Here is a 27,912-nt window from a genome sequence, read left to right on the forward strand (position 1 = left end):
TTGCTGGATCATAGAGAAAGCAAGGGAATTCCAGAAAAGTATTTATTTTTGCTTCATTGACTATCTTAAAGGCTTTGACTGTGTGGATCACAACAAACTATGGCATATTCTTAAAGAGATGGGAATTCCAGAGCACGTTACCTGTGTGCTGAGAAACCTGTATGTTGGTCAAGAAGCAACAGTTGGAACTGAACATGGAACAACTGACTGTTTCAAAATTGGAAAAGTAGTATGACAAGGCTGTATACTGACACTCTGCTTATTTAACTTCTTTGCAGACTAAATCATGTGAAATGCCAGGCTGTATGACACAAGCTGGAATCAAGATTTGGGGAGAAATATCAACAACCTCAGATATGTAGGTGATACCACCCTGGTGGCAGAAAATGAAGAGGAACTCAAGATCCTCTTGATGCAGGTGAAGGAGGAAAGGGAGCTTGAAACTGGCTTGAAATTCAACATTCAAAAAATTAAGATCATGGCATCTGGTTCCATCACTTTGTGACAAATAGATGGGGGAAAAGTGGAAACAGTGGCAGATTTTCTTTCTTGGATTCCAAAATCATTGCCTATTGTGACTGCAGTCATGAAATTAACAGACCTTTTCTCCTTGGAAAGAAAGCTATGACAAACCTAGACAGTGTATTAAAAAGCAGAGACATCACTTTGCCAACAAAGCTTCATCTAGTCAAAGCTACGGTTTTTCCAGTAGTCATGCATAGATGCGAACGTTGGACTATAAAGAAGGCTGAGTACCAAAGAACAGATTCTTTTGAACTGTGGTGCTGGAGAAGACTCTAGAGTGTCCCTTGGACTGCAAGATCAAACCAGTCAATCCTAAAGAAAATCAACCCTGGATATTCATTTGAAGAACTGTTGCTGAAAACTCTAATATTTTGGCCACCTGATGCCAAGAGCCGACTCATTGGAAAAGATCCTAATGCTGGGAAAGATTGAAGGTAAAAGGAGAAGAGGACAGCAGAGGATGAAATAGTTAGATAGCATTACTGACTCAAATGAACATGAATTTGAGCAAGCTCTGGGAGTTGGTGATGAACAGGGAAACCTGGCATGCTGTAGTCCTGGGGTCGCAAAGAGTTGGACACAATTTAGCAACTGAACAACAAGAAAATAGCAAATTAAATCCTAAATAAATGTGTACCAACTATGTATAACATTGGTTATCAGTGCTGACACAATTCCTAGTTTAAAATATAGAGAAAATCATTGGTAATCCAAAGATTGCCAGAGTGATTTCAGAAATCTTGGTACCCAGAGCATGGACACTGTCTTCTGGTAGAGGAATAAATTTGATTGCTTGTACAATGTGAGAAACCTCTGAGATGAGATTGGCTTCATTGATGGCTCGGACTGCAATATAGAATTTGGTGCCATTTTCTATTCTAAAATGTTCTGGCTTAAATTCAAAATTTTCTTTTGAGCCGGCCACCTTAGGTATTAGATTAGAAGTATTCAGTAAAGTCGCATTGTCAAAATCTTCTTGGAGATCCATGAAACTCTTACTTATTCTTATAACGTAGCTGTTAGCTGGAAAATAAATAGATATTTCATGTATGTTAGGATCACTAGCATGCCTTATTGCTATCACATCAGTTTATATTTAGTGGTCCATCAGGAATGCACACTGTTTTTTTTGTCTGGTTATTCCATCTTCTTTAAGAACACACAAATGAACAGTTTTTTATCTAGTTATCTAATCACAAAGAATTTAATTCAGAATTGTATATTACTAAAAAAGGAATCTAGATTTAAAAATAGAAATATGAATAAATGAGTCTACTTTTGATTTAGAACAAGGAACACAATAAAGTTTGAGTATAGTAATGACATTCAGTAACATTCAATACCCTTTGTCTGTATTATTTTTCATTAAGTTGAGAAAGGGAGTACTAGGATGTATGAGTAAGAGAGCAGATAAGTAGAGTGGGAGCCAGGGAAAAAGACAAAGAGCAAAAGAAGGCAGAGAATTTAGGATGTGCACTAAAAATTAAACATGTTTAGGAGCTAGGCAGACTTTAATTTGCACCTTAGTTCTACTTTCTAGCTGTAACAAAGAAAAAATTAATTAATCTTTCTTACCTTAGTTTTCTTATCTGTAAAAAAGAGAATCAGTCATTCAATTCAACAAATATTTATGGAATTTTATATATGAACTTTATATAATATAATGTATAATAATACATGTAAAGTGTTTAGCACAATGTCTGGAACTTAATAAATGTTTGAAATATTAACTATTATTATTGTTATTTTATCAAGAAAGGAAAGAAAGATGCTGACAAATGTTTCATTCAAAATGCTTTTAGAAATCTACAGGAGCAATAGATAAATATATTTTAACATTATGAAATGCCATGAACAATAAAACATAAAATATCTTTTTTTTTCAGTGAAGACTATTTTTTCGTGAAATATTGAATATGTTTTAAGTATGTGGTGAGTAGCTTAAATTTATTGTTTTCTTTTAAATTCAGGCCCTATCCCTTAACATTCAGGTCTTTTAATAAATAGGTCCTATGAAACTTATCTACTCCATTACTCTTCACATCCTCTCTGCATTTAATTTCTGCGGATCTAGCCATCTAACTATCCATCCATCCCTTATTTTAATTTAAATATTTCATAGTGATATTTTGCTTTCTTGACTTTGATCATATTATTTGGTTCCTTTTCTCCCCGACATGAACCCCTGGAATGTGCCTCCCTCTCCCTATCTATGCAAATTGTACTTATTCTTCAAGGCCCACCCAACAGGTGGTCCAGTTTCTTAATGAAGTCTTGGGCATGTATTTTATCCCTTGGTAACTCTCTTCCCTGAACTTTTATTGCATGGAATTTAGTTTTCCAATTTTATAGAGGTTCAGTTTATCTTTCCAATTTGAATATATTATTCTTTAGGACAAAAATATGTTTTATACTCCTTTTGTATGAACTAGAGTACCTGGTACTGTGTTTGGCATGTATTTGACATCCTTAATTACTTCTAGGCCCCAACAGACATGAAAAGGTGTTCAGTCTTAGCAATCATCAGGGAGATGCAGATTAAAACTACCTCACACCTGTCAGAACATACATTATTAAAAAGACAACAAATAACAAGTGTGGCGAGAATGTGGGGAAAAAGGGAACCCTCTCATCCTGTTGGTGGGAATGTAAATTGGTGCAGCCACTATGGAAAACAGTATGGATGTTATTAAAATCAAAAATAGAGCAATCATATAGTTCAGCAATTCTGCTTCTGAATATTTTTCTGAAGAAAACAAAAACACTAATTCAAAAAGATATATGCACTATTATGTTCATTGCGGTATTATTTACAATAGCCAAGATATAGAACAACCTAAGTATCCACTGATATGTGAATGGATAAAGAAGATGTGGTGTGTGTACAAACAAACCTGTAACAGAATATTACTCAGTCATAAAAAGAATGAAATCTTGTGTTTTGTGACGTGAATGGACCCAGAGTGTATTGCTAAGGGAATTAAGTCAGATAGCGAAGATGAATACCATATAATTTCACTTATATGTGGAATCTAAAAAACAAAACAAATGAACAAATGTAACAAAATAGAAATAGACTCATAGATACAGAGAACAAATAAGCATTTGCTAAATGGGAGGTGAGTAGGGGAAATGAGTGAAATAGTTGAGGCAGATTAAAAGGTACAAACTTCCAGTTACAAAATAAATGAATCATGGGGATGAAATGTATGGAATGGAGAGTATAGTCAATAATACTATAGTAACTTTGTATGTTAATAGATGGTAACTAAACTTAAAGTGGTGATCATTTTGTATTGTATAGATATATCAAATCACTATATTATATACCAGGAACTAACATAGTATTGTAGGTCAATTATACTTTAATAAAAATACTACTTTTTGGCCAAAAACAGTTATTCAGTTGATGCCCAAAATGACTAAATTAGTGGATCATAAAATATTAAAATTATATCTACATGTTTTAGTATTTCTAGGTCATCTAGTCTGATTTGCATATATGACTGGGATGGAAATTGGGTCACAGTAAACTTAAGTTTATCACAGATCCCTGGTGGCTCAGATGGTAAAGCTTCTACCTACAGTGTGGGAGACCCGGTTTTGATCCCTGGTCAGGAAGATCCTCTGGAGAAGGAAATGGAAACCCACTCCAATACTCTTGCCTGGAAAATCCCACGGATAGAGGAGCCTGGTAGGCTGCAGTCCATGGGGTCACAAAGAGTCGGACACAACTTAGCGACTTCACTTTCACTTTCAAACTTAAGTTTTTCACTTAAAATTATACAGATAATTATTTATTTTTTGATACTGTTACTACCTCCTTTTGTAATGCCTAGGGGTAAAATCTGATAGAACTACATCTTCCTATTTGTTACCAGGAGAGAGGGAGATCAGATCCCACCTGTTTTAGGTATTTGAGGTTAAACACAGTGCAGTTCTTTCTTCCTCAATGTATGTATGAAATAATTTCTTCCATCTTTTAGTTTCTATAATCAGCATAAGGGACATTTATTATGAATTCAGTCTTGATCTAAAGACTTGGTCTTAACTGAATTCAATTTTAGAATTAAACATTTAGTCAGATAATTTCACTTATGGATTTCTAAGTGGCAGTATTTTTTATTTTCACTATATTTTTAATAGTCAAGTGTATTTCAGAAGCTGTCATGATAAGAGTCTTAGCATTGAAGTACAAGGAGCTCTTCGTAGGTATTTTATGTTTCTTTTGACCTTACAATGATTTTTTTCGTTGTATGATAATGATAAAGAGATATATAGCTACATAGGAAATGAAAGATTAAGAAGCACTGTTTCTTTTGAGAGAGCCTATAGTAAGGGATGTATTATAACACAAGGGAAAGAGCATTTAAAGTGACTTTTCAACACTAACAACCTCTGAGATATTGTCTGTTGATATGCATTTTGCTTTCATTTTACCACCTTAAAGGGAAAATAGCAAGATTGGCTTTACCCTATGAGAATCTGCTAGTCTAGCAAAACACTGGAATATGATAGGCATTCAATAAACCTTATTTAATTCAGTTAAATTTAAAGCAAAGCTAAAAGTGATTTAAACTTTTAAGAATGTGGGCAATTTATTATGAGAAAGTTGCAGTAGTCATGTATGGATGTGAGAGTTGGATTATAAAGAAAGCTGAGCACTGGAAAATTGATGCTTTTGAACTGTGGTGTTGGAGAAGACTCTTGAGAGTCCCTTTGACTGCAAGGAGATCAAACCAGTCAATCCTAAAGGAGATCTGTCCTGGGTGTTCATTGGAAGGACTGATGCTGAAGCTGAAACTCTAGTACTTTGGCCACCTGATGTGAAGAACTGACTCATTGGAAAAGATCTTGATGCTGGGAAAGATTGAAGGTGGGAGGAGAAGGGGAGATGGTTGGATGGCATCACCAACTTGATGGACATGAGTTTGAATAAGCTCTGGGAGTTGGTGATGGACAGGGAGGCCTGGTGTGCTGCAGTCTATGGGGGTCACAAAGAGTCGGACATGACTGAGTGACTGAACTGAACTTGAATGAATAAGATAATTTGTCCTTGAACTTTAATTCAAACTTCATAGCTAAATCTCTGCCTATTATCCTCTCTCTCCCTCTCTCTCCAGGACATCTTCACTTAACTTTGCTAACTTCTCTCATTCTTCAAGACTTAGGTCAGTAATAGTCTTCCCTGAAAATCCCTTTAAGTTATACCTTGTGATCTTAACTCTCAACTAGAAGTGGCTATCCAATGTCGTATCTCATCATATTCTATAAAATTATCTATTTGCAGAAAGTGTCTTTTCCACCTAACTAACTGTTGACAATAGGGATTATTTCTTATGAACCTAACAACATTTGAAAATTTAAAAAAAGGTCAATGAATGAATGAAATTGTTCAAGTGCAGTTATATGTAGAAAAAATTTCCCCTGTTAGGGAGAAAGGAATGCAACAGAAAGCTGTTAATCAGTCTTCTTAAAGTAATTTCTAAGATGGTTCATATTTTGAGAGGCAGTTTGGCACAACACAATCTGATGAGAGTGAGTTTAACTACTAATTTATTAAATATAGAAGTAATTTGGGGCAGTTCATTATCTCTTCAGGCTTAAGTTTTCACATACATAAATAGATGACCCATAGTAGACCATCTATGCATGTTATTTATAACTGGGGCATTAGAAAATTTTTAGCAAATGAAAGCCAATGTATGTAATATTTTAAAATGTAATATCAAACTTACCTTTTCCTTTATCTAGGACATTGCCAGGGGCTGTCCATGAAAGTTGAATATAATCTTCTTTGAACTTAGCCTCAAGATCTGTAATTTTACTGGGTGGGAGCACAGAAGGGTGATTGCCAGGAGGAGGAGGAGCTCCTGATACAGTGAATGACCCTCCAGAAGTTAGTCTGCTAAAGTCTTCTATTTTGACTTTTGCCAGGTCATCTTTGACTTCAGGTCTCGGTGGGTTCAGTATAATTTTACCTACCAAAAAAAGCAATTTTGTAACGTTTCACATTGTGATATCTTTTCTTATCTTGTAATCTCATTTGCAGCTGTAGATAGTTAATGTTGATTGATAGCAGCCATTGAAAAAGTAGCAGCTTTTAGTGAAAAAAAAAAAAAAAAGCTTATTTTATTGGTGTCATTTCAAAATTGATGGAGAGACATTATGAAGTGTTAGTCCTATCATTTAACTTATCTGTCTTACTTCTTGGTTCTAAATTCTCCAAGGACAAAGATAGTGCCTTACTTATTTTTGTAGCTCCAACATCTAGCAAAGTGCTTGCCACAGTAAATTTTTTTCACTATAAATGAAATGAACTCAGGGAGATGTAAACAAAGCATGTTGTAAGTATAGTCCTATGCTAGTTCCCTTATCATAAATATGGTTTTGAAACAAAGAGATGATTATTTAACTATATAGTTAGGTTTTCCACGGTACCTTTTATTTTGAATGCTCGCCACATTAATTTACCTAAATAAATGACACATTTCTATTTTAATGCCACTTACCATTTTCAACATAGCCTGGAACATACAGAGCTTTGTTCTGTTGTTGTCTTAAATTTAGCCTAGCCATGTTGTTTCTTGCCCACGCATGTACTTTTAAACTGTATCTACCATTTCCATAGTAATCTGTAAAATATCTTGAGTAGATGCCATCATTCTTGACAGTATCAGCACCTTGATATTGAAATGTTATATTAGACACACAACAAAATAAAATATGACAATATCAGCTATTCATGAGCCTTAGTGATGGAAGTTCTTTTGTGAGATAGTATAGCACAGTTTTTTAAAATATATGAACCCTCGAATCAGACTACTTGAATTCGAAGCTTGGGTTGACAGCTTGCCAAACTTTGACTTTGAAAAAGTCTAATTCATAGTAAGCATTCAGTTAATATTAGCTATTATTATTTCATAAGAGAATCCTAACAAAAAAGGAAAATATAACTATACTGGAAAAAGATATGCAAAACACTGACACTAATGAAAATAAAAAATTATTGTACTCTAGGAAAAAATAAAAATTATTTTTTTATTTTACATGGAAAAAATAAAATTACTTATAAATTCAAGGAAGATAAATGTACTCGTGTCTACACCTAGACAAGGTAACTAAGTAAAAAGTTAAAAAACTTTAAAAACATTAAAATTAAATTAAATTCACTTAAAATATGTTTCATTAGCATATATAGGAAATAATGACTTCTGAGGCATGTGACTGTAGTAGGATTTTAAGTTCAGTGGAAGTCGATGCAGATTCTTATTACCTGCACCATTGTCCCAGAGTTCCAATGTTACTTGATGTCCATCTTCAGTTTCTATGATGGCTATTACGCTGATTCCCAGTACAGGCAAAAACCCTTGACTGACTTGTGCATAAACAATCATTGGGCTAGGGTAATGTGCTGTATTTTGACTCATGTGAGCTGTTGCAATTACTGGGGGTGTAGTAGGACTTCTTGCTCGAGTGGTCACTGTCACTGTTAGCATTTGAGAGCTGGCATGATTATTTAGAAGGCTGTAAGTCCAAGTACCTGTCTAAAAATTTAAAAAAAAAAAAAAACAACTATTTTAGAGTTTTTGTAATATTTTCCTACTCCCATGTGAGATGTTATTTTCATTTTTTCTCCTTAAAATTGGTTGATAAAGCATGGAGAAAATAAAAAATATTTTTACCTCTGCAATACCGGGTATTCGCAGACGAGCAGACCGAATATTTAACTTATCTTCTTTGAAATCCGAGGTTTTATATTTCTTTCCTTTTGGATCTTGGAGAACAATTTCTGGCTTTTGTATTGTCCATGTGACAACAAAGAAAGTGTCATTTCCAATTGTACTGTCTATGGGCACTGTGCCATTTACTCTTTTCCTTCCTGTAATTTTCAAGGCTTTGCTTTCCAACTGTTACACAAATATAAACAACAATCACATGAAACTGATTTGTTATTCCAGTTATAACATTTCAAAGTTTAGTCAGTTAAGAGTAATTCTAAATGTACTTTTAAGATTTCAATTAAAATAGCTAAATTATTTTGAAGAATTTTGCAAATAAAAGGCATTTATATTGATAAAAATAGAAGAATCAAAAGAAAAAGTGTCTGTAAATATTACATAAAGCAAATTCAATAACGATGTTTTCTGGACACCCAAAATGTTTTCAGGCAGATACGTTATTTATTAGAGAAAGAAATTACTATTTAGGATAATAAAAATTTGTTACAAGTGTGAAAAGGCAAAGAATTTTTAAAAAATACCAACCTGAATAGCCTGCTGAGTGATGCTTCCACTTCTAGATGAAATTCTACTGAAAGCATTAGTAAGGCCATTTATGTCTTTATTGGCAAAAAAACGATATCCTCCTAAAATGGAATTTTGTTTACTTTTATAATCTTATTTTATTAAAAAAATTTTATTGGAGTATAGTAATTCACAGTGTGTTAGTTCAGGTATACAGCAAAGTAAATCAGTTATACAAATACATATATCCATTCTTTTTTAGATTCTTTTTCCATATAGATCATTACAGAATATTGAGTAGAGAGTTCCCTGTGCTATACAGTAGGTCTACACACACACACACACACACACACACACACACACACACACATATAGTAGAGTTTATATATCAATCCCGATCTCCCAGTTTATCCCTCCCCTACTCCTTTTGCCCCTGGTAACCATAACCATAAGTTTGTTTTCTACATATATTACTCAATTTTTGTTTTGTAAATAAGTTCATTTGTACTAGTTTTTTAGATTCCATTTATAAGTGATATCATATGATATTTGTCTTTCTCTAACTTACTTCACTCAGTTTGACAATCTCTGGGTCCATCCATGTTGCTGCAAATAATATTTTTGTTCTTTTGTATGACTGCATAATATTCCATACTGAAGGCAGGAGGAGAAGGGGATGACAGAGGATGAGATAGTTGGATGACATCACTAACTCAATGGACATGAATTTGAGGAAGCTCCAGGAGTTGGTGATGGACAGAGAAGCCTGGTGTGCTTCAGTCCATGGGGTAGCAAAGAGTCAGACACGACTGAGAGACTGAACTGACTGAATATTCCATATGATACTAATTTTAAGTGAGAAAATCATTTGCTATTATGCTCTTATCAATATACTATAAAATACATTTTAAAATTTCTTTTTAAACTTACAAAAGATTAATTTCCCAGACCTTAGGAACTTTTAGTATATCAGTATCTTAGATGTAATGCTACAATAAGTAAACCTTGCTCAAAATATATTAGAACAAAGGAAAAACTGGCCAAAAAAAATTTTTAATCTTTAGATTTAAGTGCTTGTCACATTAGTAAAGCTGATGTAATCTCTAAATAATGTTATGAAAATTAAAGATATTTTTTAAACTAGCTGCTTATTTTCTGGTTATATCTAAGATATACAAAAACAATTAGAGAATGACAGTTTAGAACAAATTAAAATTGATTAAATGCAGATAATAAATGATACAGGAGTTAAGAGGGAGATAATTTAGGTGTCAGAAGCTGGAAAAGAATGGATTACAGAGAGCAAGATTTGGTATTCAGGTCTCTGACTATAGCCTTGGGCAAATAATTTGTACTCTCTAGGTCTTACATTTTTTCCTCAATGAAATAGTGCTATCTGAATCTCTACTATAAGATTAAGCAGGTAAGATACTGAGCAAGGATTTTGGAACTGCACTTGAGTAAGTCCTTAGTAACCATGGAGAAAGAAGGTTCATCTTGATGGTAGTGGTAAAAGTGATGAGAAATGAATGAAGACAGAAAATGTTGACTAATGTTAAAAGAAGCTAGTATAGGTAGAAATAGAGAGAAGTGGGAGTAGGGAGAGGAAAGACATTAATTTGAAGGATGAGGACAAGGAAAGGACAAAGATGAATATTTTAGGACAGAAAAATTTTGAACAGTTTGTAGTTTAAGGGGAAAGAGCCCCTGGAATGAGAGAAACTGAAAATGTATGTATTCAAATTCTATTTCAAAGGTTTACCTGTCATATTTGACAGTGTCTCTAGTTCTTTGGCAGCAGAAGGTCCCAGAGCAATGGTGTGGATGATCGCACCACTTTGTTTTACATCCTCAAAGCATAACTTTATTTCATTATCTTCTCCATCAGTTAATAGTATGATTTCAGAACCAGAAGTACTCTGGTTACTGTGGATAATTGCCTGATAGTGAAAATCCAGATTATTAATTAGATCATATCTAAATAAACTAAGAATAAACTTTTTCTTTGGTCTTGGAGAAGTCACTATGCTTCAGAGTAGGCAAAGGGAAACTTTGTATTGTCATTCCCGGTTGAGTTGGTTTGAAAATGAGTGCAATGTACAATGGTCATGTAGGTTTCCAAAGGCAGAGTGTTAACAGTGCTTTCACATATACACAAACCACCCAAGAGAGAAAAAATAAAATACTTAGAACCCTGTCTAACTCACAGTAAATACTCAGTGAATGTTAGCTATTATTATTATCTCAGGAGGTACTTGGAATGAAGGCAGATGACCCAGACAGTTTTGGAAGTTTACATACTAGACATTTGTAAAGCTTTGACTGAAGGCCAGTGTGCAAAGTTAAATGATGTGACTTGTGCTTTTTAATTCATAAAAGCTAGTTGATAATTGAAGAATCTCAAAATTTCCTGGAAAAAAAATGGATGTGTCATGAAGAGCTCATGAATTTATCAAGTATTATAATTTGGAGGGGTATTTTCCTGATTTTTTACTAGTAGTGACTAAGACAATTTACTCAGACAAATTGAGAATAAATTCTAGCTCTGCCATTTATTAAGTAGAATAGCTAGTGTTTAGTCTGTCATTTATGTATATAAATATAATTTATATTTATAGTAGGGTTCTATAAATAGCTTGTATTCTTTACCAACTAAACTATCAGGGAAGCCCAATAAATAACTCAGTGTAATGATTACTTTTTTGAACTTCGGGGTAAGAAAGATCAGGTTTTGAATCATGGATTTGCCAATTACTGACTATATGATCTTGAGAAAGATATTTAATTACTCTGAAAATCAGTTTTTGTGTGCAAAATGGGCATGGTAATAGTGCCTGACTAAATATTAATGGTAACAATAAAGTAAAATTATGAATGTAAAGCATTTAACGTAGGCACTAATGTAATATGTGCTTAATAAATTCAGACATTTTGTTATGATTCTGTAAAAAACATGTTTCATTATATAAATAATTAAGAAGTTTTTACTTGTTTGAATGTATCGATGATATGATACAATCTCTTCAGCAATAGAGTCTGGTCAAAATGTTGTAAGAAATATATCAAAGCATATTAAGAAAAACATATATGAATCAATGTGTGCTAACAGTATAACACCTTCCCAAAATATAGTACTCTCATATTTTAGAATTGAATAAACATATGTAAGAATTATGATTTTTAATAGCAATCCTTTCTTGAGTACTTGTTTAATATTTTTATTGAAATATAGTTGATTTACAATATTATATTAGTTTCAGGTGTACAACATACAAATTTTCTATTTTGTCAATTATATTCTAAAGTCATTACAAAATAATGACTATGTTTCCCTGTGCTGTACAATGTATCCTTGTTGCTTATTTATTTTATACATAGTAGTTTATATTTCTTAGTACAGTATTCTTATATTGCAGCCTCCCCTCACTTCTCCCCGCTGATTACCACTAGATTGTTCTCTATATCCGTGAGTCTGTTTTGTTATATACAGTTGTTTGTGTTATTTTTTAGATTCAGCATATAATATATAACACAGTTTTTGTCTTTCTCTGTCTGACTTATTTACTAAGAGCAATACCCTGTAGGTCCAGCCACACTGTTGAAAATGACAGAATCTCCTTTTTTTTGCTGAGTAATATTCCATTGTATATATGTATATATACATACCTACACACTGTGCTGTGCTGTGGTTAGTCACGCAGTCGTGACCAGCTCTTTGCAACCGCATGGACTGTAGCCCGCCAGGCTCCTCTGTCCATGGGGATTCTCCAGGCAAGAGTACTGGAGTGGGTTGCAACGCCCTCCTCCATGGGATCTTCCCAACCCAGGACTCCTGCTTTGCAGGTGGATTCTTTACTGTCTGAGCCACCAGGGAAGCCCTACGTGCACTACATCTTCTTTATTCATTCATCTCTTGATGAACACTTGATTTGCTTCTATATCTTGGCTATTTTAAATGATGCTGCTATGAACATTAGGGGAGCAATTATTTGTCTGACATAGTTCTCACAAATTAAATGATATAAGTACTATTATTTCTTTTTCCCCCAAAGAAAAAGAAATGCAAGAAGGCAGAGTGGTTGTCTGAGGATCATGACCTCAGGTGTCATCACTTCATAAAAAATAGAAGGGGAAAAAGTGGAAACAGTGACAGATTTTCTTTCTTGGGCTCCAAAATCACTGCAGACGTTGACTGCAGTCATGAAATTAAAAGATGGTTGCTCCTTGGAAGGAAAGCTATGACAAACCTAGACAATGTATTAAAAAGCAGAAACATCACTTTGCTGACAAAGCTATGGTTTTTTTTTGGTTCTATCTTTTTTTATTGAAGCACAGCTCATTTAAAATATCATGTTCGTCTTGGGCATACAACGAAGTGCTTCCATTATACACAAAGCTATGGTTTTTCCAGTAGTCATGTACGAATGTGAAACTTAGACCGTGAAGAAGGCTGAATGCCAAAGAATTGATGCTTTCGAATTGTGGTGCTAGAGAAGACTCTTGAGAGTCTCTTGCACAGCAGGGAGATCAAACCAGTCAATCCTAAAGGAAATCCAACCCTGGATATTCATTGGAAGGACTGATGCAAAGAGCCAACTCATTGGAGAAGACCCTGATGCTAGGAAAAATTGAGGGCAGGAGGAGAAAAGGGTGGCAGAGGATGAGATGGTTAGATAACATCATGACTCAATGGACATGAGTTTGAGCAAACTCTTGGAGATAGTGAGGACAGAGGAGCCTGGTGTTCTGTAGTCCATGGGATTGCAAAGAGTTGGACATGACTTAGCAACTGAACAACAACTATTTCATTAATTGAAGAAACAGATTTTCTGAGTTGAATAACTCATCCAAGGTCCTTTTACTGGTGAATAATAGAGCCACAATCTCAGGTTTGTCTGGGTCTGGAACTTGTGTGTTTTCTTAAACCAATATTCTTTACAGCAAATATACATCACGAGGAAAGCCAGGAGATGACATTAACTAGTGGCCCAATAAGAGTAACAGTCCCCACTTTTTAGCTGAGGCAATGAGAGAATCAATGAAGGGAAGGACAGAGTTTTCTGTTTTTGTGACTGAAAGAATATAAATAAACTGAAACAGGGCTGTCTTATGTTGGAAGAAATTCAGATGAGTACTGGATGCAGTTGAATATAGTGCTCAAAAGTTGCTTGCAACTTTTGATTTCACAGTTTTTATTTCAATAAACTTCTACCCATGTATCTTGAGTTTGGTACTATGTTTGAGGAACTACCTCTATTTTTGTGATTTTTAATGTCAATTTAATTTGATGAACTGAGATTTTCTTTATCCATAATATAAAAATGTTAGTAATCTCTCTCTTCTACAATCTCTTTAACAGCATTATTTTTCCCTCATAGTGATTCAGACTATGTAATGCTAAAGAAAAGAGGAGCTTCTCAGTAAAATCATGATGATTATGTGCTCACAGAATTTTTCTTCCCTTTAATCACTCCTCAGTGTAACTCAGTTTTTCAGGAGTACGGACAATAGAAATTCTTCTAAAATTATTTCAATGAGAGACCTCTAAGCTCATGACACTTGTTCCAAGAGAGCTGGACAAAATTAAAAGGAACAATAAATGTGAATGATATTTAGAAAAGCATTTTTATCTTACCTGGAATCCTGCTTTGAGCCCCCTACAAATTGAAGTTCCACCATTAGCTTTTTGAGGCAGATTTGCAGTGATCTTTTGGTAAGCATTATCATCAGTTATTCTTGTTAGATGATTTTGGATTTCAGCAGCATTGTCAAATGTAACCATCCCAACTAAAGATCCCTTTTCAATAATTTGAATCAAGTAAAGTTCTGCTGCTTGATTCATTCGAAAGAGACGGTCTTCCTGTAAGAAAAAAGATGTCTGAACAATTCTTGAGTTTCCTCCAATCTTTGGTGAAAGACAAAGTTTATGGGTCAGAGATCATGATAACAATTGATTACTGTACTTTAGAGTTTGGCTTCATTATATTAAAAAGAATATTAATGAAAAACAAAATTCATCATGCCTTACTTGGAAAAGTCTTTAAAAATTTATACCTTCTTTTTTAACAATAAGGAAATAATTTTAAGATGCACACAAAAATGTTTTTTGCAATATAATTTTTGATAAGAAGTTGAAAATCACAAAAATATCCAGTAATGGGAAGCTGAGTAAATTTTATTATGTGTATATGATACAGTCATTAAAAATTGTGTCATGGAATCATTTTGTTCCTTGGGGAGTATTTAAGGTACAGTAAGTAGAAAAATCATTATAAAAAATTGTGTACAATATCACATTTTTGAGGAGGAAAGACAAATACATGAACAGAAAAAAAAAAAAACCAGGAATGACATGCTCAGTGGTGGAATTATGAGTGAGTTTTGTCTTTTCTCTTTGTTCAGTTGTGTTATTTCCTGTTTGTTAGAACTAAAAGTTAAAGAATAGACATCATCCATGATACAATAACTTTAACATTTATTTTCTTTTAGTATATTATCTTCTAGTGCTTGTCCACATAAAATCATAGTACTAAAATGTTAGAATAATAAAAATTTTTTTAGTTAGCTTAGTAGAACTGAATCTAAGATTAAATTGTATTTCTATTAGCTTAAATATCTTAATTAGGAGAGCTAACAAATAAATGTCTTACTGAGGCCATGCTTCCAGATTTATCAAGTACCAAACAGACTACCCGCTGTTTGGACATGAGCAATGAAAATGTAGGATGAATTGGTGGATTCATTTCTGTCATGGGAGATGTATTCTGAAAGTCAACAGAGTTCATGATTACATCCCATGTACTTTTGCCATTGCACATCTTGTTTTGTAGGTTTGGAGCTTCTGTATTGTGTGTTTCTTCTGTACAAAATTCAGTCACCTGGAAAAAAATCAATTGAAAGACAATAATAGGTAACTGATGAAGCATTACCTTCCTTTCCAAACATATAGTTGGCTGTCTTATATGTCCTCCACAGATTTTATCTCCTGACAAGTAAAAATTATTTCATAATCTAACATTCTCACATCCATTTTGCATACTTGAGTGGAGAAAAAGCAAAGTAAAACTGTCAGTATGCACTGGAAAGTCATTTGGTGATTCTTTTAGGTATAGGTAGATCATAACACTGGAGGATGATGATGGCTGACACAACTGCTTAAGTAGTGGGAGTAATGAAATTTCAAGGAAGAATATAATGGACTTGAATATTCATTATTTCAGAGCATATTTCTCCTGGCTCTGAGCTTATGCCTTGGGTATAGATGCTATGCAGTATATTTAGTTTATGTTACAATAATTAGAAGGGAATATTATTACACACAAGATATATAGTTAAAGTACAGAATTTATCTCTGAGCCATATCTTACATAGTTAGTTGTGCTACATATTTCAATTACATGGTTTTCTTTCTTCATTGTTATTTATTTTCCAGGTAGGCAGCATGAGTTATCTCCTCATAGGCAAATGCTTTGGAATTTACAGTTTGGTGCAGACAGTATATTTTAGAATTATCCTCTTGTGTTATGTTATCTGATATCTATTTGGATGCTCAATTCTTTGGCTACCTTTGTGGATCCAGAGGCAACAGATTACAATGAAAGATCTAGAATCACACTTCAAATACTCCCAGGAGGGAGATTTGTTAGGCTGGAAAACAATTTATACTTAAATATTTCATTGGATTTCTTTAGGAGTTTTAGGAAAAAAATATAAAGTCTACATTTTTACTCAAGTTTTTCATTATTAATGCCCTAGATTTCACAATTTTAAATCTTATTGGAAATAATTGGCCTTTACAAACTCCTACCCTTAGAAGTCTATGTTACTAGTAATTTTATTCATGAAAACTTGCTCCTTTTAAACCTAGAGGTAGCATGCTTTATTTTGATTCATTTTTTCTGATAACTTCATAGGTTTCATATTTAAAAGTCTTTTTTATGTGTTTGGAAACTTTCATTAAGTAACTATAGTATGCTTAAATTAATTAAGTTGAATTTACCCAGAGAAAGAGACAATTCCTTATTATCCAAATATTTTATAAATTTAAAAAATGAAAAATTTTAAGATTATTTTGTACTCACCTTATGCTAAGTACTGTGATCATACTTTATTTATATTAGTTCTTATAAAACTAACCACAGTAACACTGTAAAGTGAATATTATAATTTCCACTTAAAAAGCTAGAGAATTAAATCTTAGATTTAGCAGTTTGCTCTTAATGATACAGCTTTAAAATGACAGACTGGATTTTTATATCAGCTCTGTCTAACTCCAAGGCACCTGTTCTTCTCTTCTGAACTTCATACATTTAACCAGATATTTCAAGTCAAACATTAGCTTCAGAACTTGAATTATTGTGTTGTTATTTTTTAATTGGTCAGATTGGTGATTGTGAACCATTCTGCTTTTGTTGTTCTGTAGAGACAGAGCCATTTATGTTTTCACAATATCACTTTGCAAAACTTAGTGTACTTCAGTGTGGCGGTTATGGAAAACAGAGACTGTCAGTACTTTCCAAAGCTACTGAATGAATTACTTTGGAAAAGTAGTATGAATAACACTTAGAAGAAAAATTAAAAGTAAAGTTTCAGTTCTAGACACAAATATATGGAAGTCAATTGAGGAAAGCAATGTTATAAGAAATTCTGTGATGCTAATGAGGAGGATTTAAAAGAGTTGGACTATAAAGAAAGCTGAGCACTGAAAAATAGATTGTTTTGAACTATGGTGTTGGAGACGACTCTTGAGAGTCCCTTAGACTGCAAGGAGATCCAACCAGTCCATCCTAAAGAAGATCAGTCCTGGGTGTTCATTGGGAGGACTGATGTTGAAGCTGAAACTCCAGTACTTTGGCTACCTCATGAGAAGTTGACTCGTTGGAAAAAGCCCTGATGCTGGGAGGGATTGGGGGCAGGAGGAGAAGAGGGCGACAGAGGATGAGATGGTTGGATGGCATCACCAACTCAATGGACATGAGTTTGGGTAAACTCTGGGAGTTGGTGATGGACAGGGAGGCCTGGCCTGGCGTGCTGCGATTCATGGGGTCGCAAAGAGTCGGACACGACTGAGCGACTGAACTGAACTGAACTGAACTGAACTGAACTGAACTGAAATGAATGAGAAGGATACAGTTCTAACTCTGAAGGAAAAACAAAACAAAACAGAATAGTGAGAAAGGGTGGAATAATTCCAGATACACACTGACAGGGCTGGATACACAGGACTGAATAAAATAGCTGTTAATTAACTGTCTTAGTAACTTTCCTTATTTCTATTGATATAGAAAATTCAGCTTCCCTGATTAATTTTTCCCGAAGGCTTCCTTTGTGAGACCAGAAAAAGAAGGTACTTACAGAATGGAGACTTTGCATAAACATGATGGACTCCTTTGCAGTCTGGGATTTTTCTGGGATGAATGTACATTTTGCTTCATATAGCCCTGTCTGTGAGTCACGTCTGCATGGCCTTGTTACACAGCTGCCTCCCTGGCATTTCTTGAAAACCACATTAGTACCAGTAATATGAGTTGAACATCTATGGTGAAAGAATTAGATTACATTTATACATGAAGGCCAGAGAAACTATGAATAAATATTAAAATCCTAAAATCATTCCCTTATCATTCCCTATAGACCATGTACTAGCATTACATTTTGACGAAAGTAGGCACAGCGTCCTACCCATTTATCATCAGTTTCAACAAGAACAATGATGTTAGTTTGTATTTATTAATAGTTGTTGCTTGTGACCTTGAGCTAAAGATGGTAATTCCTTACAGGCATGTGGAAATGGAGTTAAGAGACACAGAGGAGTTGTTCCCTAATGGGTAAGGAAGATTCAACATTATTCTTATTCTCTTAAATTTCTTATGTATGCTACGTATATACTTTTAGACACACATGTATATTGCTATGTAAGTGTTTACATATACAAATATATAAATACAAATATTATGTATATTTGTATGTGAGAGAAGCCCATGCACATTGCTTTGGGAACAGTCTCAAGGATATATAACCCCAAGTCGATGGAGAGGAAAGACATTTATGGAAGAAGCATTTAAACTGAGCCTTAAAGGATGAACAAGCATTGTCACGGGAGGTGGTGCTGGGAGGAGTTGCATAGGAAGAGGTGAGATTATTAAGTGTCCTGGATTGAAAGCCTAGTCTGTGAAAGATTCTAGGTGGCTTGGTACCCATAAAGCAAACACAAAGGCATTTTTCTACCACACCTCTTTTTTCTAATTTTTGTCCTAAAGACTTATTTCCTATTACACTCATTTCAATTGTTCTTTCATATTCATTAACTACTCCATGTGCCAGATAGTTTTAATTTAAATATCTCATCTATTCAAAATAGGACCTATCTGAATCTGCCCAATCTTTTCCTTAAAAAATAAGTTTTCTCCTGGCTAGTGATCACTAGCCCAGGTGAGATGCATGAGACAAGTGCTCGGGCCTCGTGCACTGGGAGGACCCAGAGGAGTCGGGTGGAGAGGGAGGTGGGAGGGGGGATTGGGATGGGGAAAACGTGTAACTCTATGGCTGATTCATGTCAATGTATGACAAAACCCACTGAAATGTTGTGAAGTAATTTGCCTCCAACTAACAAAATAAAATTTAAAAAATAAATAAAAAAATAAGTTTTCTCACTTATTCTTATGAAAAGTACTTCTTTTCTTTAAGCTCAAGATTAAATGAAAAATGAAATATATTTAACAGGAAGTTGTAACAGTTTAGTTAATTTCAATGAAACAGATTCACATTGAAAAGCTATGAATCAAATGGAATGAAAGATTGGGTAGGAAGTTGAACTCTAATTCTCAGATCTTAAGGTTTAGGTTACAACTTTTTTCTTCTGATAATTTGTTGTTGTTCAGTTGCTAAGTCAGGTTCAACTCTTTGTGACCCCATGGGCTGCAGCACGCTAGACTTACCTGTCCTCCACCATATCCCAGAGATTGCTCAAATTCATGTCCATTGAGTTGGTGATGCCACCCAACTATCTCATCCTCTGTCACCCCCTTCTCCTCCTGCCCTCAATCTTTCCCAGCATCTGGGTCTTTTCCAGTGAGTTGACTCTTCACATCAGATGGCCAAAGTATTGGAGCTTCAGCATCAGTCCTTCCAATGAATATTCATGACTGATTTCCTTTAGGATTGACTGGTTGGATCTTCTTGCTGTCCAAGGGACTCTTAAAAATTTTCTCCAGCACCACAATTGGAAAACATCAATTCTTCGGCATCTTTATTATGGTCCAACTTTCACATCCACACATGACTATTGGAAAAACAATAACTTTGACTATACAAACCTTTGTTGGCAAAGTAATGTCTCTGCTTTTTAATATGCTACCTAGATTTGTCGTAGATCTTCTTCCAAGGAACAAACATCTTTTAATTTCATGACTGCAGTCACTGTCCACAATGCTTTTGGAGCCCAAGAAAGTAAATATTGCCTCTGTTTTCACTTTTTCCCCATCTATTTGCCATGAAGTGATGAAACCAGATACCACGATCTTGTTTTTTTGAATGTTGGGTTTTAAGCCAGCTTTTTTCCTCTTTCACTCTTATCAAGAGATTATTTAGTTCCTCTTTGTTTCCTGCCATTAGAGTTATACCATCTGTGTTTCTGAGGTTGCTGATATTTCTTCTGAAAATCTTGATTTCAGCTTGTGATACATCCAGCCTGACATTTTGCATGATGTACTCTGCATAGAAGTACAGCCTTGATTTACTCCTTTTCCACCTTTGAACCAGTCAGTTGTTCCATGTCAGATTCTAACTGTTGCTTCTTAATCAACATATAGGTTGCTCAGGAACCAGGTAAGGTGCTCTGATGATCTCATCTCTTTAAGAATATGCCACAGTTTGTTGTGATCCACACAGTCAAAGCCTTTAGCATAGTCAATGAAACAGAAGGTGATATTTTTCTGGAATTGCCATACTTTCTCTAAGATCCACCGAATGTTGGCAATTTGATCTCTGTTTCCTCTGCCTTTTCTAAATTCAGCTTGTACATCTGGAAGTTCTTGGTTCACATCCTCCTGAAGCCTAGCTTGAAGGATTTTGAGCATAACCTTACTAGTATGTGAAATGAGTGCAATTGTATAGTAGTTTGAACATTCTTTGGCACTGCCCTTCTTTGGAACTGGAATGAAAACTGACTTTTCCCAGTCCTGTGGCCACTGCTGAATTTTCCAAATTTGCTGACATATTGAGTGCAACACTTTGACTGCGTCATCCTTTAGGATTTGAAATAGCTCAGCTGGAATTCCATCACCTCCTGTGGCTTTGTTCATAGTGATACTTTATAAGGCCCACTTGACTTCACACTCCAGAATGTCTGTTTCATGGTGAGTGGCCACATCATTGTGGTTATCCCAGTCATTAAGATATTTTTTTTGTATAGTTATTCTCTGTATTCTTGCCACTTCTTAATCTTGTCTGCCTCTGTTAGGTCAATTACCATTTCTGTTGTTTATCGTGCCCATCCTTGCATGAAAAAGTCCCTTGATATCTCTAGTTTTCTTGCAGAGATCTCTAGTCTTTCCCACTCTATTGTTTTCTTCTACTTCTTTGCATTGTTCATTGAAGAAGGCCTTCTTAGCTCTCCTTGCTATTTCCTGGAACTCTGCATTCAGTTGGGTATATCTTTCCCTTTCTCCCTTGCTTTTCACTTCTCTTCTTTCCTCAGCTATTTAATACGACTCCATGAATAATGGAATTATTCCCAAATTTTGGTTGATCTTTATTCCAAAGTGTAATACACAGAAGTTGTTTGACATATTTATAGTGCAGCAGGTTGGATTTTACAATTAATTGGGCAAGCACTCAGCCACTGAAATAACCTTTGTTGGCCTAGTATAGAAAATTTAAAAGTCATAAATGAAAAAATTTGAAAACAGATTTGTTCAATAGGATGATACCTTGTTGCTTCAATAGTGTTCTTTCTGGCAATATAGAATGGCCGGTCCATATTATACTCATCGAATATTCCCCAGCGGAGATGGGCCCACTCATGGACAAATACTCTGCCTATGAGAGAATATTGCCATTTATAAGTTTGCATTTACATTATAGGTATCCCTGCTTTTTGAAAGTTCATTTAAACCACTTCACTTTTATAAAGAACCCATCTTAGTACCTGTTTTCCCTAGTGGAAAGAAATTCAAAGAGGATTTTTGCTTTTATGAAAAAAGGCCAAAGGCTAAAATAGTATTCTGCATTTGTTTTGCAGCCATCAGTTTTACAACAGCACACAAACAGAGCAGCAAGAGCGGTATCATCAAGCTGCTTCTCTGTGCTTAGCATCTCAGTATCAAACCCTGTAGATTTGAACTCTGTCTGTGAGCATCTGTGCTATATCTTGACATATTTTGTACATCTGTTAGCAAGATGTGTCCTCAGGTAATTGCTTCTTGCTGTATACCATTTTGACTTATGAAAGGTTGCATAGGAACACTTCTTTTGGATAGTGGGGAGTCCTGTATTTAAATCCAATCTCCTTATATTTTAAGTCTCCTTTCCTCACATCATCAGTCTAATTCAGTCAAGGAAATCTAGAAATTAACAAATTTCATTAGCCCAAAGACATTTAAATGGGTTGGTATCAATAAATGGCTTTTTAAAATTAAATTTATTATTAAACACACATAAAAAAAGAAATATAATTAGTTGAACATAACCAGTAAATTTCCAAACAAAGGTATTTTTTCCTTTAAAAATTTAAAAAATATCATTAATCACAATGCTACATTTGTTTACAGTGGAAATAAAAATAGGAGTATAAAATAGACAACCCTACCTCGGGACCCATAGATGCGGAAATTATTAGTCAACAGGAAGTTTGGAGTAAAATGTATATATTTTCCTTTTTCTCCACACCTTCCATATTGAAGTGTATAGGGATCATCTCCATATATTAGATAAGGGTTAGCAACTATGACATCTGCCTAAAAAGCAGAACAAACAAACCAAAACAGACTCCAAGAACAGTAGAAACAAGGAATTTTTCATCTAAAATAAGACTAGCAAAATTGCTAATTTAAATAGTAGTCATTAGTAATTACTCAAAAATTGTGAGTATTAATTTTTAAAAATCACAGGGAGAAAGAAATAGTTTAGGAGCTAAATAAAATCCCCTACCTGATCATATGATTCTTGTTTTGGTATGAAGTACTCAGATTTTGATTTCCAGGTCATTGGAATTAAAATTCTCACATTCCTGAAATAAACTCTTCGTTTGGTGGCATGAAACAGGTAAGTAGAAGCTTCAGTTACCATTTCCTGACAAAATTAAATTGTAGTAACAATTTATTTGTAATTACCTTGTAGTAACAATTTCACAATGAACTTGAGGGTATACATACAAACAATAACACCCTTCCCCAAATATTTTGTCAAAGACTAACTGAAAAATAGATTATATTTTACTGTATCTCTCTAGTCTGTAGACTCTCATTTTTATATACTAAGAAATTAATTCTTTAGTTTTTACCTATCCATATCTGCATCAGCATGATGGGTTGGAGCTGAGGGTGAGGGTGTTAGGTGAGCTATAAAGGTGATTTAGACTCGGAGTCTGTTAGCAAGTTGCTTATTGAACTGAACAGAGATGCTTAAAATTGGGCTGAAAGTTTGAAGTTTGGTAGATTTTAGATTGCTGTTAATTGAAAAAACTATTTTGCTAGATTCATTTTGAGTTATCTTCTCATATGGAATATGCTCATAAAATGCAAAGTTTTACCAAGCAGTAGTTTTCTAAAAATACATAGCTTATTGGCTTCAAATTCTGGTTTTGCTACTTATTATATGACTATACAAATCACTTAACTTCTCTCAATTTATACAAAGGTAATTAATAATCTAAGAATTTCAAAATTTTCAGAGTCGAACAAATATGAAGAATGAAAAAAATTGAAAAAATGTATAAGATAATAAGCTCTAGAGAGGGTTTAAGTGTAGGTTAGTTATTTAAACCTTATAAAAGTCAACTTCATAAACATAAAACTTGAAAATCATTCTGCAGTAGCTTGAAGGTCTTTATTCTAGCTTAATGTGTTGAAAAAACATTAGTACTTTGACTTTTATAGTTCATTAGGGACTGACTAATGCTACTAATATATGATACATAATATTTACACTAAGCAGATATTAATCTTGACAGTTTAGATACACGCCATATAAATGATGAGTATTGTCAAAGCAGTTTTGGAAAGTTATAACTCTGTGTGAATGTTTATAACTAAGCAACATGAGTTGAAAATACTTAATGAAATAAAAATAAATGAATACATTTTTATCTTACCTTTATGTTTTCAATGAGTTTTTCATCTTCTGGCACACTGGGGTTAATTGCAATGACAATGCCATCATACCCATTGTTAATCAAATTTACCATTGAACTTTTCATTCCAGGCAGGAGATGCAAAGTTAGGAACAGAATAACGTTCAGACTGAGCACCATTTTTGCACATGCTACAATAAACCTATTGGAAATGTAAGGAGAGAATTTATGGATCTGTTAACTCAGGGATATGACTCTAGGCCCAAATGTTTGCATAAATATGTTACTGAAATACCTCTATGAACTCCCTTATCTTATTGTAAAGAGTTCTTTAATTGTTAAGTAGCAATTAACTTAATTGCTAAGTCCCTAATGGGAACTATGCTGAACATCTATGGATTACTGTTTGTGTAGTCATCATCCTTATCATAGTGGTCATTCATTATCTTTATTGTCATCACCATCAAATAGTATTAGACATTTTCCTGTCTTGGGATCTGTTTACAGAAAAGTGCTCTGTGGAAGGATAAGGAACTGAAATGAAAAGCACCATTTTGAAATGAAAATAACATGAAAAAGACATATTTAAAAAACAAAACAAAAATGAATAAATGAACTAGAGTATGAATGGCAGTGAATTAGGATTTCTATTTTTCCTTTAGATGGGATTCATATAAGCACAGTGGTTGGGAATAGCTGTGGGTCAAGGGGGAAATGGGTTTTTTAGTTACCTTCTGTGATGACTATTTGTGTAGTTCAGTTTTCAAATAGCACTGAATACTTTATAAGTCTTCATATAACTTGAAAACTTAATATGCTTCAATTAGATTTCTTTTTTGGATTGAACACAAATCTGCCAATATTCCTTATCTGGAAATAGTTGTACACATAGCATTGTGAGCTGGCTTCAGAGTCAGATGAATCTAAACCTGACCCTTGCTTTGGTCATTTAGCAGTCATGTGAGTTATAGTTGATGTACAATATTATGTAAGCTTCAGGTATACAGCATAGTGATTCATAATTTTTAAAGATTATATTACATTTATGTTTATAAAATATTTTCTACATTCCCTTTGTTGTACAATATATCCTTGTAGCTTATTTATTTTATACATAGTAGTTTGTACCTCTGTTCTGCTGAAAGATTTATGGTCTACTGAAACATTTTCATTTTCAGGCCCAGAGGACTGACCAGTCAAATAACCACTCTACACTTTAAGCAAGAAATAAGGTAGGTTATTATGTTAGTAGTAACAGTATGAGGACAAGTAACATAGAGATAATTATATATGCATATATATACCCTTGTAGCTTATTTATTTTATACATAGCCGTTTGTATCTCTGTTCTGCCAAAAGATTTATGATCTGCTGAAACACTTTCAGTTTCAGGTTCAGAGGACTGACCAGTAAAATAACCATTCTACTCTTAAATAAGCAAGAAATAAGGAAGGTTATTATGTTAGTAATAAGTTACAGTATGAGGACAAGTAATATAGAGATAATTATAGATACATAAGTACATCACCAGGGGGCTTCCCTGGTGGCTCAGATGGTAAAGAAAATGCCTGCAATGCATGAGACCTGGGTTCGATTCCTGGTCTGGAGAAGGGAAAGGCAACTCACTCCAGTATACTTGCCTAGAGAATTTCATGGAGCCTGGCAGGCTCCAGTCCATGGGATTGCAGAGTCAGACATGACCAAGCGACTAACACACACACACATATACATCACCACAAGAAATATGTGTGTGTGTGTGTGTGTGTGTGTGTATACACACATACATCACCAAATTAGAAAAGCTTCTACATCTAGTTATCCAGTTTGGAGTGCCAGTTGGAAGATCCACAAGTAGTATAGCAAAAAACAAATATATACATCACCAAACTGGGGACATACCTACATCCAGATTCAGGCAATGCTGGAAGACCCTGGAATAGCACTCTGGAGTCCTCAATTGAGAGGTCCAGGCAGTGTGTCCACCCACATGTGAGACTTCAAGGTGCCGTCCAAAGGAGTCCTGCTTTTATTGTCAAATCACAAGCTGATAATCATCATGTAAATATACAATTCTGACTAATAAGCTAAATGCTGGCATCTCTAGTCATAAGTCTCAGAATGTTCACTGATCCCTGGGAGCTGGCCAGATTCTCAAGGCTCAGGAAACTTCGTGACTCATTCCATTCCTTATGACTTATTCCCTTCCTTACCTGTTTGTTCCCAAGAACTGCTTTCACCATTTCGGCTGATTAGCAGCTTGTTGTGTAACTCCTTTCGGGGTCTCTGTTCAAAGGCCTATCATTGCCTCTGAAGTCTGAACAAGACTACTTCTATTACTTTCCCCAACATTCAGCCTCAGCATTGTTTAGACTGAAGAGCATAAGAATAAGGAAAGGTCTCTCCAGCAGTTTTTCTAATGCATTAAGATAGATAACATTTCCATATGGTTGATAAGAACAATACAATCAAGATTATCAACAGTGGGTTAAACAATGCAGAAAACAGTTTGGCTCAGTGGGAGACTGAGAAAAGAAAATGTCCCACCAAGAGTGAGAAGTATGCTTTTGGACATTAATACCTACATCCATTAATTTGTTAGCTGCAGTAATAGTAACAATAAAATGTTCTAATAAAGTACAGTGATGCTTATTTATAAATTCATTTTATATATCTGTAATTCTCTGCTTCTTCTAGGATTTTATGTAGGGGTTCTAATGGTAAGCTAATATTGGGGACAGGTCAAGTAGGAATTAACATTTGAGTCCACAACAGTTGTTCTTTTACAGAAGAGCAATAGTATATGGTTCCTTTCTTATATAAATGTGTGCTAAACATCCTGAAAATGGAACTTCTAGCTGATAATTAGAGATTGTGCTTAAATCATTGATTATAACACAAATAAATTGGAAAGCGATTTCAAGAAGTATAAAATCTTATAAAATAAGATTGAGGAAAAATAGTCCATTTGATCAAGTTTTCTAATAAGCAGAATTCCCAGATACAAGAAGTCTGGCCACGAAGTAGTCCCTTGGCAGCTCTCTCACAGTCCGTTAATAAGTGGATGTGGTTATTGAAATCCAAACAGTTTTCTTTGAAATGGGGTAACCAATATTCTTTTCCAAAGGCAATGGTACATTATAATGCAATATAGTCCTAATGCACCAAGCATTCTCACATCTAGCTTTTCCTTCAGGGATTAATATATAATGATCTTTAGGTATTCGTTCTTTAAATATTTATCTCTAAGCATATACATTGGTAGACATTAATATTTCTTGGGCTTTATCCTTTTGAACAAGGTAATACAGTGTTTGCTTAGAACACATAGTCCAATTAAACTTTTAAATTATATATACAGTTTGATCTAATCTATTAATGAAGCATTGAACAATTGTAAGAAACTTTTATCATAATCTTAACTAAGCTAATATGGTTTGAAAGTAGTAGGTATCCATTTAGCATTAACAGTTAAAGCTTGGGCTATATCTTTATCAGTATGTTATAATCTAGATGCTAAAGTCTCTACATTCATAGAATTCACTAAGCCTATCACACTGCCAGTAGTCCCTAATAGAATATCATACCTTGCTTATTTTATTTGCATTTAGATGGGATGGGAAAGGTTATATTAAAATGTAGTATTAATTTCTGGTAATGTTGACCTACTTGGGTACATGATTGAGGAATCTTAACAAATGAATGAAATAAAATATTGGATGAGAATCTAAGACAGTAACAAGATCCATCGTGGTGCCTCTTCCATTACTCTGTGAGTTATTAAACCATATCAACAAGAAAACTTGTGTTAAAGGTACCTTTTGTGTAATATTTCCATTGTATAGATGTAGAGTA

At 34.3% G+C, this 27,912-nt stretch overlaps 1 protein-coding gene across 1 annotated transcript; it reads right to left on the reverse strand.

Moving 5' to 3' along the window:
* LOC136163564 (calcium-activated chloride channel regulator 1-like) lies at positions 1–26,089 on the reverse strand. Its single transcript, XM_065927970.1, has 15 exons — positions 25,960–26,089; positions 24,082–24,262; positions 22,920–23,060; positions 22,579–22,726; positions 21,701–21,809; positions 18,126–18,306; positions 15,422–15,649; positions 14,407–14,631; positions 10,534–10,711; positions 8,793–8,893; positions 8,211–8,435; positions 7,802–8,072; positions 7,038–7,208; positions 6,264–6,506; positions 1–1,548 (listed from the first exon to the last, which is right to left on the reverse strand). Exons 2-15 carry the CDS (start codon positions 24,238–24,240, stop codon positions 1,208–1,210), a joined length of 2,721 nt encoding a protein of 906 aa, XP_065784042.1. The 5' UTR covers positions 24,241–24,262; positions 25,960–26,089; the 3' UTR covers positions 1–1,207.
* Between the last annotated feature and the right edge of the window lie 1,823 nt (positions 26,090–27,912).

The sequence above is a fragment of the Muntiacus reevesi genome, chromosome 1 (genome assembly GCF_963930625.1).
Source record: "Muntiacus reevesi chromosome 1, mMunRee1.1, whole genome shotgun sequence".
NCBI lineage: Eukaryota > Metazoa > Chordata > Mammalia > Artiodactyla > Cervidae > Muntiacus > Muntiacus reevesi.